The following is a 16559-nucleotide window of genomic DNA, read 5'->3' as shown; positions in this document are numbered from 1 at the left end:
AAAATAAGGGACATATTTTACTAATATTTTCAATGAAGGTATTCAAATGATGACTCAATAAATATGAGGTATACCACCTGAGTATCTGATGAATCCTAAGTTCATCACCCAAAGGCACAAAAAGATAACATTGCAATTATTACAAAAAAAACAAATGAAGAAATGTCCAAACTAGCATCTTCATCAATTACATCCACCGAGTATGTTCACAAATGCACACTCATTTGACAAGAAGCCAAAATTTCATTCAAAGATAGTTCCAAGACTCAAGTTAACATGCAAAAGATAGTTCCAAGACTCAAGTTATCAGGCAAACTCAAAAGCAATTCAGTTTCCCATTTCAAGCGGCAGCACTTGTCGAAAATGTTTTACAAAAATCCAAAATTCATGTACTATAAATAGCTAGCTAGATGTATCATGGGAAACTGTTTTCCTCTACTATTTTTTTTTTTGAGGGGAATTTTCCTTTACTATTAATTTTACATTGTTTGGTTTGTAAAGGAGTGTAAACTATTTTGCCTAGGAGTAAAATTGCTCTCCCAATGATGGAAAACCATTTTCCTTCAAAATGAAGGAAAATTGTTTTCCTTTTCCTTATCTCTCTTGTACACTTCTCCCACTACCTTCTTACTTTACCTTTCATTTTCCTTTCGTTTCATCATTTTTCTTACATTCAACCAAACAACGGAAAACTAATTTTGGAATTGTATTTTTCTTTTTCCATGAAAATCATTTACACTAAAAATGTTTTACACCAACTAAACAAAGACTAAGTGTCCGAATAGGCACCTATAGGCTCTAAACCATCTCCCAATTGCCGCATCTGCAAAAGTTGGGAGTTGGGACTTAGATTTTCTCAAAAAAAGTTGAGACTTAGATAGCGAGAGTTGTTGTATTGACTCGTGTTGTAAATCTTGATTAAACGTGGCTAACAGACAATTCATGTTTAATTTCGTTAACCATAATTTATTTTTTTACCCCCTTTATTCTTCACCCAGAAAAAAAATTCCTTCCTCTTCTTCGTCTCTCTTTCTTTGTTTCCAGAATTTCAGTCATTCTTTGCTAGATCGTGAAATTTATTGCATGGGACTTTTTCGAAACTTTTTGCTCTCTCTTACTCTATTTCCTTCCTTCAGGTTAGTCTTCTCCGTGTAATTCCACCCCCCCACTTTTACGTGGAGTGTACAGTTTTTCCTTTGAATCTGTAAATTTATCACATCACATCACTTATATAATAAGGTTATATTTAAATTCCAATCTGGGTAATTTAGTCGTAGTAAGCTAATAAATGTGATCATGTATAATTGTTACCTTTTTTGAACATTCGGATAATTCAAACCGAATATCCTCTTCTAACTTTTCCCCGGACCCTCCTTTTTTAACACCAAATCTTCTTTTCTCCTTAATTTAGCATTGTGGGTAGTGATTCTGTCAAAATTTTCTTTGTTAACCTTTGATGTTTCAATTGTTTTGAGGGTAATCTGAATTGGGTTTTTGATGATTTGATTTGGGTTTTTTCTAAAATCCGAAAATAATCGAGAAACTTGTGAGAAGATCATTGATAGATTCACAAATTTCAGTACTTTGAAGGGTAGTTTGAATTAGGGATTTTTTTTTTTTTTTTTTGACAATATATGTGTTTCTATTTCCTGAGCTAAAAATTTCCTAGAAAAAAATTACGACTTTTATAAGGTGGGGAGGTTGGTGGATGTTTGGTACGTTATAATTTGATGGTTTTTTCTATTTCTAGTTTGAATATGGTGAATTTATCCCCTATTTCAGAATTATATGATCAGTAGCTTGCACACTATTGCATCATCTGGGATGTCTAAACTATAAGTTGATTAAAATAACTGTGATCCGGGTTAGGGTGGAGTTCAAATTTCGTTTGTAAAATATGTTCGCTGTGGGGAGGCTAGGAAGTTATATTAGCCGAGGGGTATACACAGTTTCTGGCCCTTTTCATCCCTTTGGTGGAGCAGTAGATATAATTGTGGTAGAACAGCAAGATGGTAGCTTTAAATCCACCCCATGGTATGTTCGATTTGGGAAGTTTCAAGGTGTTTTGAAAGCAACTGAGAGAGTCGTAAGGATAAATGTCAATGGAGTTGATACTGATTTCCACATGTATTTGGATAATAAAGGGGAAGCATTTTTCCTTAGAGAGGTTGATGCAGCAGAAGGAGAAACGGAGTCATGTTCTCTCTCTGGAGATGAGATGGAGGGGAAGTCTGATATATGGAGAACAAAAAAGTCTATGAGCTGCAACTATGACGCTAGTAGGACAAATATGGTTTCAGAACTTGAAGGAAGCAATAGAAAGGTTCTAACACGAGCTAATAGTCGTCGGGAAAGGATTTTGGGGCTTCCTATAGGTAGACGATCGATGAAGGAAAACGGTTTCCAGGATGGTGAGGCAAGTGTTGAAGCAGATAGAGTTCGGTCTTTGGAGCGTGCTGAAATTGCTGCAGACTTATTGGAAGTAAGGTGGACAACTAACCTCCGTACTGTTAAAAACCACAATGCCGGGGTTTCTGATGAAAATAAGGTAAATTCTTCTGTTTCTTCTGAAGGCAATGCCGTGTCAGGTAAGCCTGACTGCCTACAGCCAGTATCAAGTGATGCTCAACTTTCATGTTTGATGAACTCGGAGTTTTTCCTTGATGAAACATACATGAGGGCTGATATTAGTTCTGCTAGATCGGATGTTTCTGAATGCTCTATTAACAATGAGCAAAATTCTCAGAGTGACCTCTCTGAGGTTTCCAAGTCCAGTTCAGAGCTCTCACAGACTGTCGAAAATGGAAAAATTGTAGGTAGAGATTCCTTTAATGAAGCACCTTCTAAAAACAGATATGACTCGCAGGAAAACATGAGCAAGTGTGATAGGGGTGATGAAACATCACGAACTACTGCCGAAGCTCATCTTGCAGATGAGGTTGTCGCCTATCCTCGGAGTATCATAGGTGAAGCGTTTATCGGGGACAGTGCAGTAAACAAAGATGTTGAAGAAGTTCCTTTTGAGAGCTCTGGCGCAGCGGAGCATTGTGAAAGTGTCGAGGATCTTTCTGTGGGTGCTAGAAATTTGAACTTACTTCCTCTAGTTTCAGAGGAGGAAAATTCTATTGCTAAATTGAGAAAATCTACTGTTTCTTCGAGTGCTCAACATTTTAGTGGTGATCCTACCCCAGAGGGAAATGATAAAGTTACACCATCAGATAATTTCAAAGAGGAGCAATTCTTTTTTAGTGATCTTGATGATCAAAACTTAGAACATAATCAGACCACATCATCAGGCAGTGAGAAATGTCTTTCTGAAGATTCACTAGAAGGCAGAGAAAATGAAGTGTCTGAACTCTTGGATGAATCTAATCAAGTGAAATGCATGCTTACTCAAGATAAACTGCTCATAAGTCATCCAAGCCTCAGTATGAACTCAAATCGAGTGTCTAGCGCTATAAGCATTTCAAAAGCTCATAATTCTGTTGATGAGGAGGCCTTGACACCAGTAGCAGAATCTTTACCTAATATGATGTTGGGTGGTGATGATTTATCACTTAATGCTCCTCATCCCCTTGGTCGCTCCTTGGATTCGACACTTGAAGCTTTTATGATGGTCAATAATGATGTTGCTTCAGGCTTTAGTGGAGGGCAGACCCAAGTGGCACTCTCACCGCTCACAACTGACAGCTCTGACATATCAGAGGAGATCAAAAAGATCATATCAGATCCTGCAGTAGGTAAAGACAACTAACATTTTCATTGCTGTAATATACGTCTAATAGTTATAGAAAGGACATACTATAGCAGTTTTGCTGATGAAAATTTTGCCTTACAAGACTGTAGTTTGAAGCCACTTGCTTGGCATGTTGCTTTCTGATCAGCGCCAGATTAACATTTACCGTGTAACTCTGTTTATCATTCTGGTGTCTTTACTTCAGAAGTTGTCTTTTCTGAAGTCACAGTCCTCATTATATCTTACACCTAAACAATATTTTCAATAGCTATTAGGATGTCAGGATGTTTCTTTTTTGGTAAACATATGAAATGGTCTGCTACCAACAAAGAGACAATCTTGGTGTTGAGAATCATGAAAAATAACCTTCATCTATCGCTCTTGCAGAGGTATCTCTTTGCAGACACTTATTATCTGAAGGAATGGGTTATGAAGCTGCTGCTCGTGCATTCGATGCTGAAAAATTGGATATGGACAATTTTTTATTGCTTGGTGCTGATATTATGAAAAATGATAAGCTTGTTGTTAGAATTGGTGGTCTTTATTTTCCCTGGGATGCAGCTTTGCCTATTGCTTCAGCAATAGGGTCACAGCAAACAGGAGAAATGCTGGAACCGGAAGGCATGATAGCCGTTGGTCAAGTTGAATTTAAAACTAATGAAGGAACTGCACAGAAGTCTGTAAACTCTAGAAACGGGTCTTGGAAAATATGGCCTTTCTCATTGAAGAGATCAGATAGTATTCAAAGCAGGAATTCTAGCTCTGAAGCTGATCCTGAGAGCCCTAAACAAATGCATGGAACTCCAGATGCAGTTGTTCCCAAGGTCGCAAAAAAGAAGTTGCGGGCAAAGTTTCCCACTTCTGAACAGCTTGCGTCCTTGAATCTTAAGGAGGGGAAGAATGTTGTGACTTTCACGTTCTCAACAGCAATGCTCGGGGAACAACAGGTTATGTTAATTGATTTCAATTAACAAAAGCTATTTTGCTTGTTGCTATTATTTTTTCTTCCGCCATGATTATTCAGTTTGTTTTTAAACTGAAGTTGTTTTACACTACTTAACAGGTAGAGGCAAGAATATTTTTGTGGAAATGGAATGCTCGGATTGTTATATCAGATGTTGATGGGACTATTACCAAGTAAGATTTTTTTTTTTGCTATCATATATGCTGATCCCATTGTGAATGACACTTGAATTTAGTTGATAAAGCCTTGGTGGGTACATCTCAATGCCATTTCTGGCTCGCTTTACATATATAAAGAAAAACTGCTAATCATATTACATTTTTTGCTTCATTCAGAAGTACTATATTGCTAACATTTTATAAGAATTTTTAAGCTTTTCTATGTCTCAACTATGTTCTTTATCTTCAGTTAAAGTTTGCAGCTCGATATGCATGCCCTTTTTCTTTTCTTTTCTTGAAACAGTCATCATTACTAGTGATTGGTCAATTGCAATATCTATAGAATGGGTTGTGCATTTAATATCTGCCTCTTCTTATATTATTGGAATTTAATTGAACTTATTAGAACTTACTAGACCTTATCTGACCTTATTTGAAGCAATCAAGATGTATTCAAAACATAGTTTCTATGATCAAGTCAAAATAAGTTTATCGATGGAAACTCTTAAATATCTTAACCTTTTTTTCAGCATTCTTATTGCTATTTATGTTAGTCTTTCATGTTATTTGGGCGGCGTTAATATTTATTAATTTTTTTCTAGAACCAAGACTTTTTCAAGAATCAGGGAAGCATTAATATTTATTGAATTTCATAAATGTAACTTTGATTGTTGAACATTTTAGCTATAATGTACTCCTGTTGTATAAAATATTGCTACTTTCCGTTTCAGTTTGTCTCCAAGAGATCTTCCTACTTCTATGTTATTTCCTATTTAGTAAAGGTTTGCTCACTTTTTCACACTAGTTTATTCCACCTGTTAGACTCACTTAATTCCATACTATCTCACACCATATTCTCTCTCCTATCTAAATAAACAAAAAAGGACCTACATGCACTCTCTCGTATTTGCTGTGGTTATAGATCCTCTGGTGAATGAGAAAAACTTAAGAGAACAGAGGGAGTATTTAGAAAAGCAAGTGATAGTTGTATGTGACTCATTGATCGTCTTCTGTTATGCCTTCAATTCCTTTGGTCTTCTTTCAAATTTTGGTTATTTATATGTTCTATTAAATTATTTTTTCATGGATGGTAGTTGCTCCAATTTCCATGTGGCTATTAATTTGATTCTATTATTGCTGTTACTTTCTTTGTTTTACGATTTTTATTCAAGTTGAACTTTCACAAAGTTCAAGAAAAATGGAAAAGAACTTCTAGAATTACCTGTTAGTCTAGCAGTAATTAAAGACTATCTCTGTTTCTTTTAAAACCTACACACGTTTCCCCTCAGAAAAAAAAAAAAAAACTACACACTTTCCTTTTTAGGCCGTGTATTTTAATCTATACACTTTCACTTTATTTAAAAATGTTAGCCTTTTCCACCATCTTTCCCCATTTTTTCAACCCATCTCTACACATATACTTTCTCTCTAATATTTTTTTTCCTCAACTTTCTCGTACCTTTGACAAATTTCCTTAGTTCTTCCCCAAAGTGAATCGTGTAAATCCTTTGGGAACGGAGGTAGTACATGATGCGATACTAGACATCAGGGGTTTTGGACAGTTAATTTGGAACATACAGAATGCGGAGGATAATCATTATAAAATAGAAGGAATACTACTTGTAACTGATTGTTCTTAGTGCTTCTCTTACCTATTGCTCTCCAATCTCTTTCTCCCTCTCCTGCTCTTGAATCTTAAAAGAAAGAAAGAATGAAAGTGAAGAAGTTTTTGCCGTCCTTTTAATTTCAAAATATTCAAAATACACTTCCTTACTGTATGAGATTAGGAGAGAATATTGTGGATCCTTGGAAATAGCCGCTTTGTTAATAGTCATTTGACCCTTCAGGGGTAAGGGTGTATAAATGATACCTTTACATTCCCGTTGAGACCCTACCTTAATGGGATCTGTTGGTGCTGTATTTTTGTAGGACAGAAATTAACTTCTTGATTTATTTTGTTCCTTCGAAATATGCTCCTATACTTTTTAGGATAGAAAGTGACTGCGTGATTTATTATTTTCTTTCAAATGTGCTCCTATACTTTGATTGGAATATTAAGTTTTAATTTTGTTTCAAGTCACGAGGCATGTGAATTGATGTGACACATATTAAGAGCTTAGCTTACTTCAAGTCGAAACTTGATGTTACTTTGGTGATGTAAAATGCATATAATATCATATTGATAGTGTAAAATGACCTATAATCTTACTTCAGTATTTCAAAGTGGTACCTCGTGTTGTGTTGGCTGTAAAATGACTTGTATCATCCTACAATTTTGAACCAAAGATAGGGCTTAAATTAATGAAGTACTTCCGTACTTCCGTATACATGCAACATTTGCACACTAACCCCTATTCATGTGTCAACCCTGTCCATACTCTCTCACAAATGTATAAGAAAACATATACTCAAATGTTGTCTTATTTGATTCTTCTTAATACGTACTTGCAAAATATCCACGTTTTATAATTTGTATTTGTATATAATTAAAGATATTAAGGATCAAAGTAGTGGATTGGATAGCTTACCAACGAATTAGTCTGAAAAGGAAGTATATATATATATAAGGACAATGTTCGCGGAAACATGTAACGTGGCACCCAAGAATGCCATGTCAATTTTTTTGAAGTAAATATTAACATATTGAGTTTTATTGTAAAATGTACATTTATAAATTTGGATAAAATAGAGTTTGATTTTACATTAAAAACCTAAGAATATTGTAGTAGGTAAATCGAGTATTATTTCTGCTACATATCTAGAAATATCATTGGAGATTATGCTTTAGAATAAATTCCAAATGGCATATATGAAATTAACATATAAAGGTACAACTATTTAAATCAACAATAACCAATTGTTTTACATCTTTAACACTTGCATTGGAGCAACTAAAAAATGACGAATTTTCACAAGACTAGGACTATACTATTATAAGTGTTGTAAACTATGGTAGGAAGAGGAGTTTGGTATTATAACAAGAACGCATCTATATTGTTCAACTTTATCCTGTACATGGCACGGGCTCAAAAACCAGTTCCTGATTTTTGGAAATAGAGGCAGTATAATTTTTGTCTTTTTATTAGTCAAGTGAAAGGAAAAGAAAAAGACAAGGGAAATCTTAACAGTACTAGCCAGTGCAATGAAAAAAAAAAGCGGTCGCGTTCGCGGGAACGGTCGTGTTGTTGCGGGAACGGCTTGTAACGGGAAAATAGTATATTTCACGGCTGACGCGGCTTATTTGCATTGTTATAGTTTATGAAGCATCATTACAACGTAATATAATCAAATCTAATAGAATATCATGTTTCATCAACTATAAAATTAAATCATAACAAAAATTTGGCCAATGTTTGAAAAGAACGGATGTAACGGGGATAAAAGCGTTCTAACGCGGCGAGTTCGCGTTAGGGAACGGACAACGCGGCGACAAGTATGTGAATTTTATTATGGCGTTCCGTAATAGGATTTTGCGGAACGGCATATCCAAAATCCATTATAGCGGTAACAGAACGAGAGAGTTTTAATTCCCAGGGCACACATATTGCCATGTAGACCCTCTCACTCCATTCCTCAAAGATTTTTTGTGAAAATCTGTGGTCGTCACGAGCTATTTTGTGAAGCTTTGGAATTCATTCTCAATGTGGTGCATATATAACTCTTTGTATGGACAATTTTTTATGCAGATCAGATGTCCTTGGGCAGTTTATGCCTTTGATGGGAATAGATTGGTCACAGACTGGTGTAACACATCTTTTCTCAGCTATTAAGGTTTGTCATACAACACTTTGTGATGATTGTATTTTCTTATGTGCCAAGTGTCCAACTTCTTCAACCATCTTGACAGAACTCGTAGAATCATAGCTGGGAGCGTATTACATAGCTACAAGTGCTATACATGCAATTTGAAATCTCATTTAATTATCCTACTATGCTAATCGAAGTCTTCACTTCAGCTAAATGGGGTTTCTTGGGAGGGAATAGGGGTTTTGGATTGGGACTATAGAGATGGGAGTTCTAAATTCCCATCTTTGTTTTGTGGGATAGGAGTAGGAGATGGATCGGGATTAGGGTTGGGGTTGGGAATAAAGTGGTTTATTCCCATGGTTTTGTTACATATGAGAATTGGGCAGGAGTAAAATGACGACTTTGCGATTAATGAAAACAATGGGAAAGCTAAGGTAAGTAATGTTATTTTGTAACTTAGTTATTCAGGTTTATTCCCAGTGCACCTAACAAAGTAATGGCAATACTTTAATAAATTCCCGATCCTCAATTCACAAACCTCGTCTCATTCATAGTAGTGAAATTGCATAATTTGACCGACAGGATCCCTGCACCGGGTGAATAGTACTGCATTTACTAGTGAACTCATTGTTAGAAGAACATGTTGATTTACCACATTGTTCTTGTTAATGATAGCAATTGTCTCTTTATGATGGTTAGAACTCAGATAGAACTACATTGCACTAGTGTGTAGGTTTTCTACAAGTATTCTAAATGCTTTCAACATTCAATCTCCCTTTTACCCAAGCTTTGGTGATGAGAATCTGAGATAATGTGCTCTCTTTCTTGATGTTGCAGGAAAATGGTTACCAGCTGCTTTTTCTTAGTGCTCGCTCCATTTCACAAGCCTATCACACTCGGCAGTTCTTATTCAACCTTAAACAGGTGATTTGTGAATGAGGATATTGATATTTTATTTGATAATTAGATTAATCTTCCCTTCACAGATGAAACATCTTTGATCTTTGGCAGGACGGGAAAGCACTACCTGAAGGTCCTGTCTTAATCTCCCCAGACGGACTTTTCCCTTCCCTGTATCGTGAAGGTTAGTCTCCCAAGTTCACATGGGTATGTGATCCATGTGTTTTGAAAAGATTATTTTGCTCGAGAAATTATAAGAAAATGTCTATGATTGAAAACGCAAAAGTATTCATAATATATGTAAGTGCTGGCTTTTGTTCTCTCTTTAGGGTGTGGCTCTAGCCATGTATGCCCAGGATGCCTTTTTATGTGTTCTCTATGGATGAGGGTGTTCTCTGATATTTCCAGTCTCCCTGTTATAAGTTTACCATTTGCAACTTGCAAGGGTAAAAAGGAGGAAAATGGTGGTTAGAGGTTACAGTTTTGCCTTGTCGCAATGTCTTAATGGAATAGAGCAGTGTTGTACGATTTTTTGGGATTATACCCGTTTTGAACTGTAAGTAATAGTGATGACTGTTATCAGAACTGAAGACCGCATGCTCATTTTTCTGTTAATGTATACGCTGGCTGTCTCTCTCACCTTCATTTCTTTCTCCATTTTTTATTAAATTCGGCTGGGGTTTCATTGGAGGAGGAAGGGGGTGTTCTGGTGGGTGCCATGAGTGAACAGCTTGGTGATCTAATTTTGATGTGCATACTGCATAGTTGCTTGTCACATTTAGGTAAGAGGGACTTGTACAATTTTCACCAGTATTCTTCTATATTTTCGCGGCATGTCTGCTGTATGCATTTCGGATGCAATGTACCATGATCTTATATTTCTACATCAGTGTATCTTTTAATAGTACGTGGTCAGCTTTATGATTTTTTTTCTCTTTTGGGGCAGTGATTAGAAGAGCGCCTCATGAATTCAAGATCTCATGCTTGGAGGTCAGTTCCTTGAATGCCTCTCTATTAATTTCAATAGATCTAAGTGCTCTGAGACAGACTTAATATATTGATTGTATAATCCAACTGCAACTCTGAGTTCCTGTTTATGTTTTAGTTTGCAATTGAATTTGTCATGTTAGCTTGAAGCATATGCATGTGTAAGTTTTGTTTCTCCTGAAAGTCTTTTAATACAACATATCTGAACTTGTATTAGTTGTGAGAAATTTTTTTAATCCCTACATATTCAATGGGTCATTCTGCGACTTCTAGCCTTTCTAAAGATAAAAAGTTAAAAATATTATCTTTCTAACATTCAAACAGTTCACATTTACCATTGCTACCTCGTCAGTTTCCGGGTAATTGTTGGGGCTAACTGGTAAAGTCAACAGAATTTCTGAGAATACAAAGTATATTATGCAGTCATTTTGGATATCCACCATATCAGGCAAAAAGGACCAGTAGTAAATGTTAAGAAATACTAATGGTAGTAGTTTAGAATTTCTTTTTGAAAGGATACAAGTGACGTTGTGACCTATTTAATAGATTCAAATTATCCTAGTTGTGAATGGAGCTTTTTAGTCGTTATCTAGACTTATTGGCCCTTAGCTTAACTTATAAATCATGATACTTCCTTTAAGGATCGGATTGTCTTAATTTTGCCATTAAGTTGAGAACTTGTATTTGGAGGATGTGGGTCTTTTGTGTGGTCTACTTCTGTTACCATGTAACTTTCTTTTGGCAAGTTTGGTCTCGCCCAGCCGCACATTTTGAGCTTGAACCTGGAGGTCTGATGTCGCCTTGTTGACTTCTCCCCCAACTCTTTTACTGGCCTGATTGTAACCCCAGATTGTAACTATAACTTGGCCCAAAAATTCAGGCAGTTTCAAGCTCCTTGGGAGCTGGGAGATTATGAAGCCTGTATCACGCGGACTTCCGATCTCTCTCTTATCATTGTCAGATGCTTGGTACTCTGACATGATTGTGGACTACGACACTTCGTATGGGAGCAAAACCATGGAATGGTTTCATATACTTGGCCGAGTTTGATACTTGGACCACTATCCATGTTTGATGTGAGTTCTAGAGTCAGATTAACATAGGCATATATGGGACAGATATAGGCAGGTTTTGTTCCTTGCTAGCATCCTTGGCTGTTCATTTGGTGGTTTTGAAATATAATGGTAGAACTTTAGGATTACTATTATGGGAATGCTTTTTAGGATCAACTATAGACCTTGCACCCTTTGGCCTTTGGTGCTTTTTTCACGAGTGTCTTTCAAGGTTGGCATCTTAGTGATGCAAAGCATGATAGCCTGATAGGAAGACTATCTTTTCCCCTTGATTCTCTTGGAGCTGTCTTGACTTCTTATTGGATATGCTTATTATTGTATGTTCTTATATAAAAGTTCTTTTAAAATGATGAATGTAGTCTCATGCTGCTGGGTGTTCAGGAAGGAACCTGGGAGATTAATATAACAGCAACAAGCTCTGAAATATCTGTTACTTGGGTCACATCATGTTGCTGTGGATTGCGTGGTGTAAAGATCCACATAGAGCATATTTGGCTCAAGTCATGCAATTGAATGCAATTTTTTTCTGGTATCCCTGTCCATGCTCATACAAATATCTTCTATGCCCTTGTATTCAATATATTAGTGCAGTTGGAGGCATCTACTTTGCTCCAATAAACCTCCAATTTCATTCATTTCCAGTTTTGCTTTTGTGTATCCCTTAAAACATTCTCCATGAGAACTCCATTTCTTGTCCCATTGCTTTCCTTATGTTGCATAATATCAGATTAAAAAGAAGAGCGTGATTGTGTGAGATTAATATCAATTGATCGAAGTCTGTGTACACATTGAAATTAAAGGATGTTAGTAATCGGACTTGGGGATTTGGATCCACTTGTCTTTCTCTTCATTTTTTAAGAGACCACAGTATGGTACAAAAAGGGTTTGTGCAGTCATACCGTCTTTCTTGGCATCTTAGTTTCTATCCAAGGTAAAGGTGGTAAAACTTTATGTGTGCTAGAGCTGGCAAAAGTGGACATGAGACGTACCGGATACAAAAAAATCGGTTAGTGTCAAGCTTTTTCGACATAACGTGTGAACACGTGCTTTAATGTTCAATAAATGGGTTGGGTTAGTGTTGAGATTTTCCACTGAAACTGACACGACTTTGACGTTCTACTTAAACATATAGGGAAAATTAACATTTTAGCACTATTTTAGGTTATAAGTTGGCAAAACATTAATGAATTGTTTAAAATCTTTCTGATATACTAGCAAGTTATTACCTAAAGGAGCATGGATCGATAAATATTGGACGCAAAAAATCAATTTTTTATTCAATTATATTTCGGGGATTTTAATAAATAGGTTAAGTGAGTCGACACAAGTAACCGCTTAATTAAAAACGTCAGGTTAGTGTCAAGTTGTTTTGACACGATCAGTTAAACGGGCCAGGTTATTGTCGAGGCTTTTTGACACGATTAGTTTATGACACATATACGAAATAGACACGACACAACCTATTTGACAGTTCTAACTTTTAATGTATGCTAATACAATTTGGTAAAGATTTTACCTTCAAGGCAGAATATTTATATATTCTTATTTTTGAGACGGCGCGATATGCATCCAGTGATCCAACATTATTCATACAGTTTCTATTGCATTTGTTGACCAAGTGGTTTTTGTCTTGAAAGAAATGATAATTTATAGACCATTTCTTTGGGGGTATGTTGCTTATAGATTTTGCACTTGTGTATCTAGGATGTTAAGGTGCTGTTTCCTCTAGATCACAATCCATTCTATGCTGGTTTCGGAAATCGAGACACTGATGAGTTTAGCTATCTTAAAGTTGGAATACCTAGAGGGAAAATCTTTACCATTAATCCCAAGGTAAACTTACTTTCACATCAATACAAAGAAATTTCGCGCATTAGTTTCTTCTTTCTAACACTCCAATCTTTGTTCGTATGCAGGGTCAGGTTGTTGTTAATCGTCGAGTGGATTCAAAATCGTACACTTCCCTTCATACTCTTGTGCATGACATGTTTCCACCGACAACGTTGCATGAACAGGTTATTCTCGATTAGATATTTTTGCTCAGTGCTTTTTTCCCGACTTCAGATGCAAGTATGCATGTTTCAAATATTTTTATAGCTCAAAGTTTTTTTTTTTTTTTTTTTTTTTTTTTTTGGGGGGGGGGGGGGAACTATGTCATGTAATACAATATGTATTATTTCATGCATGCAGCCTCCCCTAATTCCAAGAAAAATACTACTAACAGCCACGTAGAAAGCCTATAAATGTGGCTATTCTGCTTAGCTAGTTATACTTGATCGATTTTCTTCTCAATGATCAGCTGTCTCTTGTTAATAAAAGCTATTTCTTGCCAAAATGTTCTTGATACTGTCGGTTAGCGTTTACATATTTCAATTTGGTCAAGGCTGCAAAGAACATAGTGGATATATCTGATGATTGATGGACCACCTCTGAAAGAATCGTTAGATATATTGCAATTTGGTCAAGGCTGCAAAGAACATAATGGATATATCTGATGATTGATGGACCACCTCTAAAAGAATCGTTAGTTTTGACTCTGTTATTCACCTGCTACATACTTGAGCCGACATGAGTCAATGATCTTTAAACCACATTTCAAGTAATAGATGTTGAGTCACTGTAAAGAATGATATACCATGTTATGTGTATTGACTGTAGAAGAGTTGCAGCAAGCATGAAAACTTTTGAGATTTCATAGAATTTTAAGACTGCCATTGTGCTTAGTGTCTAATGTTTTCTGATTGCAGGAGGACTACAACTCGTGGAACTTCTGGAGACTGCCACCTCCAGATGCCCTTATTTGAAAACTCACATATCATGATTTGGCTGTTATTCTGGCATCAAAATAGGAGGCAAGATATGTGCATGTTACTCCAACTGCTAAGGTGTTTTCCTATATCCCTTCCACCCTCTATTAGTAGTTATTCTTAGATGGGACATTGGGTATATGACTAGGTGATATTTGATGATGGTGATGATAATGAATTTTTATTTTTCTTTTAGCAAAGTCTTGGTAATTTTATCCGTTCCCAAAGTTTGTGATTCTTTCACTAGATTTCTATTACTACTCAACACCATTTGAGTAGTAATAAGTGGTAATGCAAATTTTACAGCGCGAAATATATACTGGGGTAAAGGTGCATTACCATCGAAATTGGCAGAAAACTTTGCTTGCAAAATTACATACAAATGCATTTATCATTATAACGATCGTCTACTACAAACTTACTTCGCTGACTCTTGACTACTTCTTTGACATGCAACAAATAACCCCAACTTGAGGAAATGGTACTGTGTACTAATGGATTGTGATTCAAAATTACTAACCTGGAAACTCCGCACTTGTTGTAGGTTGTGCAAAGTGCAGTTAAATGGTTGGCTCATGCAGTGTTGGTTGATACTGTATGTACCAGAGGGGGAAGACCAAAGATCGTCTATAGTTATTATCTTTGTTGTACAGAACATTTGTAGTTTAAATCACATTTTTTTCTAACTAGAGGGGGGAATAACAAAGATGAAAGGAAAAGAACTGGGTAAAGAAAGTGAAGCAATGAATATAGTCTAGGTCTTTTTTTTGTTGTATTCATTCATTTATTATGAATGCAATAACCACGCTCGATAGCTGTAAACTGGACTTATATATATATAATATAGGATTACAAGGGAACATGGGTCGGAACTGAAGGAGAAAGAAAGTGATGTAAATTTGTATGGATGTCTGAGCTTCTTGAGAAACTTCTTGTTTATCATAAGCATTGAGACACTGATGTGTAACTTGTGCATTGGAGGAAATGGTGGTTTGAAAGTTAATGACAAAAATTATCATCTATTTGAAGGTAAGTAATGTTCAATGTATGAGAATTTCTCATCTTCATAGATGTTTGTATTTCGTAGGTATCACCCTGTTTTATATATGGTATTAGTATTAAGACCCGTGCATAATGCACGAGAGTATTTATTGTTTTATTACATATTTAAAGGAAGTCACATAATAACACTGACTTAACTTCCCATATTACACAAAATCATAAAACATAAAGTATGAGTGGTGATGAACAAAAATTACAAATGAAATTTCCAAATCAATTTATATGTTTGCGAACACTTCCTTGTAAACTGCATTTGCTGTATTTGCACGTAAACAATGTTCTTTATCTAATAAAAGGATCTTGAGACCTTTTTTGATCATAACTCTGGAAACGACAACATGAAATTGTCCCTGGCTAAAAACATGTATTGGAAGATACATACCTACATGAGACAGAGTTTGTCCTTGACTTTTATTTATAGTCACAGCAAAACAAATCATTAATTAAAGCAAATTGTCGTCTCTGAAATCTGATAGGAAATTTAGTGAAGTCAAATGAGATCAGTGTCATTCTTGGAGTAAATATTTTTTTCTCCAATATTGCTTTCGAAAATAAAAGTAACTTCTAGTGCATCGTGCATATTGCACGGAAAATGTTTTGTCTTATAAATTGAAGATTTTAAGAAGTTTGTGCTAAAAATCATGGTGGTGAATGTTAACTTGTGATTTAAGATTATATAATCATGTATTGATATTATTTTTATAAATTGACTTATAACCCCTGTGTTCAGTAGATGATGAAGTTAATGTCATGGTGGATCACAGGACCTATCTATATATTTTTTAAAGTTGATAGAAATAGTATTTGCTCTGTCTATTGCTTCCCATAGAGTCTCAGATAAAATTACAATTTGCACCATCAATAACACTCAGCCATACGCCGGTTTCAACAACCACTTATAGAAGTCTTATACTACCTTCTTGCACCACCGATGCATCATATTTGGCCACCCAGTGGTAGCTGCACACTTAGTTATGATTTTAATCTTACACCGGTACAACTGCATGGGGAGTTTTTCTTTTATAAGATTTTATGTTATTTTCCCTAAAATCAGGGTGAAAATATTTAACCCGTTCATCTATCAAATAAATGATATAAAAGTTGGGAATAAAAAAAATAAGTATA

General features: G+C 35.7%; 1 protein-coding gene across 3 annotated transcripts; it reads left to right on the top strand.

Annotated features, from left to right (window-relative positions):
* The first annotated feature begins 941 nt into the window (after positions 1 to 941).
* On the top strand, positions 942 to 15332 carry LOC104905849 (phosphatidate phosphatase PAH2). 3 transcript variants are annotated; one of them, XM_010694488.4, is made up of 12 exons: positions 956 to 1136; positions 1783 to 3740; positions 4124 to 4683; positions 4800 to 4873; positions 8545 to 8629; positions 9443 to 9529; positions 9617 to 9689; positions 10452 to 10495; positions 13270 to 13398; positions 13482 to 13580; positions 14313 to 14450; positions 14917 to 15332. In XM_010694488.4, exons 2-11 carry the CDS (start codon positions 1898 to 1900, stop codon positions 14367 to 14369), a joined length of 3051 nt encoding a protein of 1016 aa, XP_010692790.1. In that variant the 5' UTR covers positions 956 to 1136; positions 1783 to 1897; the 3' UTR covers positions 14370 to 14450; positions 14917 to 15332. The 3 variants fall into 3 exon arrangements, with proteins under 3 accessions (XP_010692791.1, XP_010692790.1, XP_048500772.1); XM_048644815.2 differs by having other exon boundaries at positions 956 to 2548; positions 2867 to 3740; XM_010694489.4 differs by lacking the exons at positions 13482 to 13580; positions 14313 to 14450; positions 14917 to 15332 and adding an exon at positions 11947 to 12094 and having other exon boundaries at positions 942 to 3740; positions 13270 to 13399.
* Positions 15333 to 16559: the final 1227 nt, after the last annotated feature.

The sequence above is a fragment of the Beta vulgaris genome, chromosome 1 (genome assembly GCF_026745355.1).
Source record: "Beta vulgaris subsp. vulgaris cultivar EL10 chromosome 1, EL10.2, whole genome shotgun sequence".
Taxonomy (NCBI): domain Eukaryota; kingdom Viridiplantae; phylum Streptophyta; class Magnoliopsida; order Caryophyllales; family Amaranthaceae; genus Beta; species Beta vulgaris.
Note: the sequence above shows the minus strand (reverse complement) of the source record. Positions and strands in the feature narration are given on the sequence as shown.

Coding starts and splice junctions, on each gene's coding strand:
- LOC104905849 (XM_010694488.4), top strand. CDS start 1,898: ATGTTCGCTGTGGGGAGGCTAGGAAGTTATATTAGCCGAGGGGTATAC. Junction 3,741..4,123: donor CATATCAGATCCTGCAGTAG/GTAAAGACAACT, acceptor TCGCTCTTGCAG/AGGTATCTCTTTGCAGACAC. Junction 13,581..14,312: donor CGACAACGTTGCATGAACAG/GTTATTCTCGAT, acceptor TTCTGATTGCAG/GAGGACTACAACTCGTGGAA.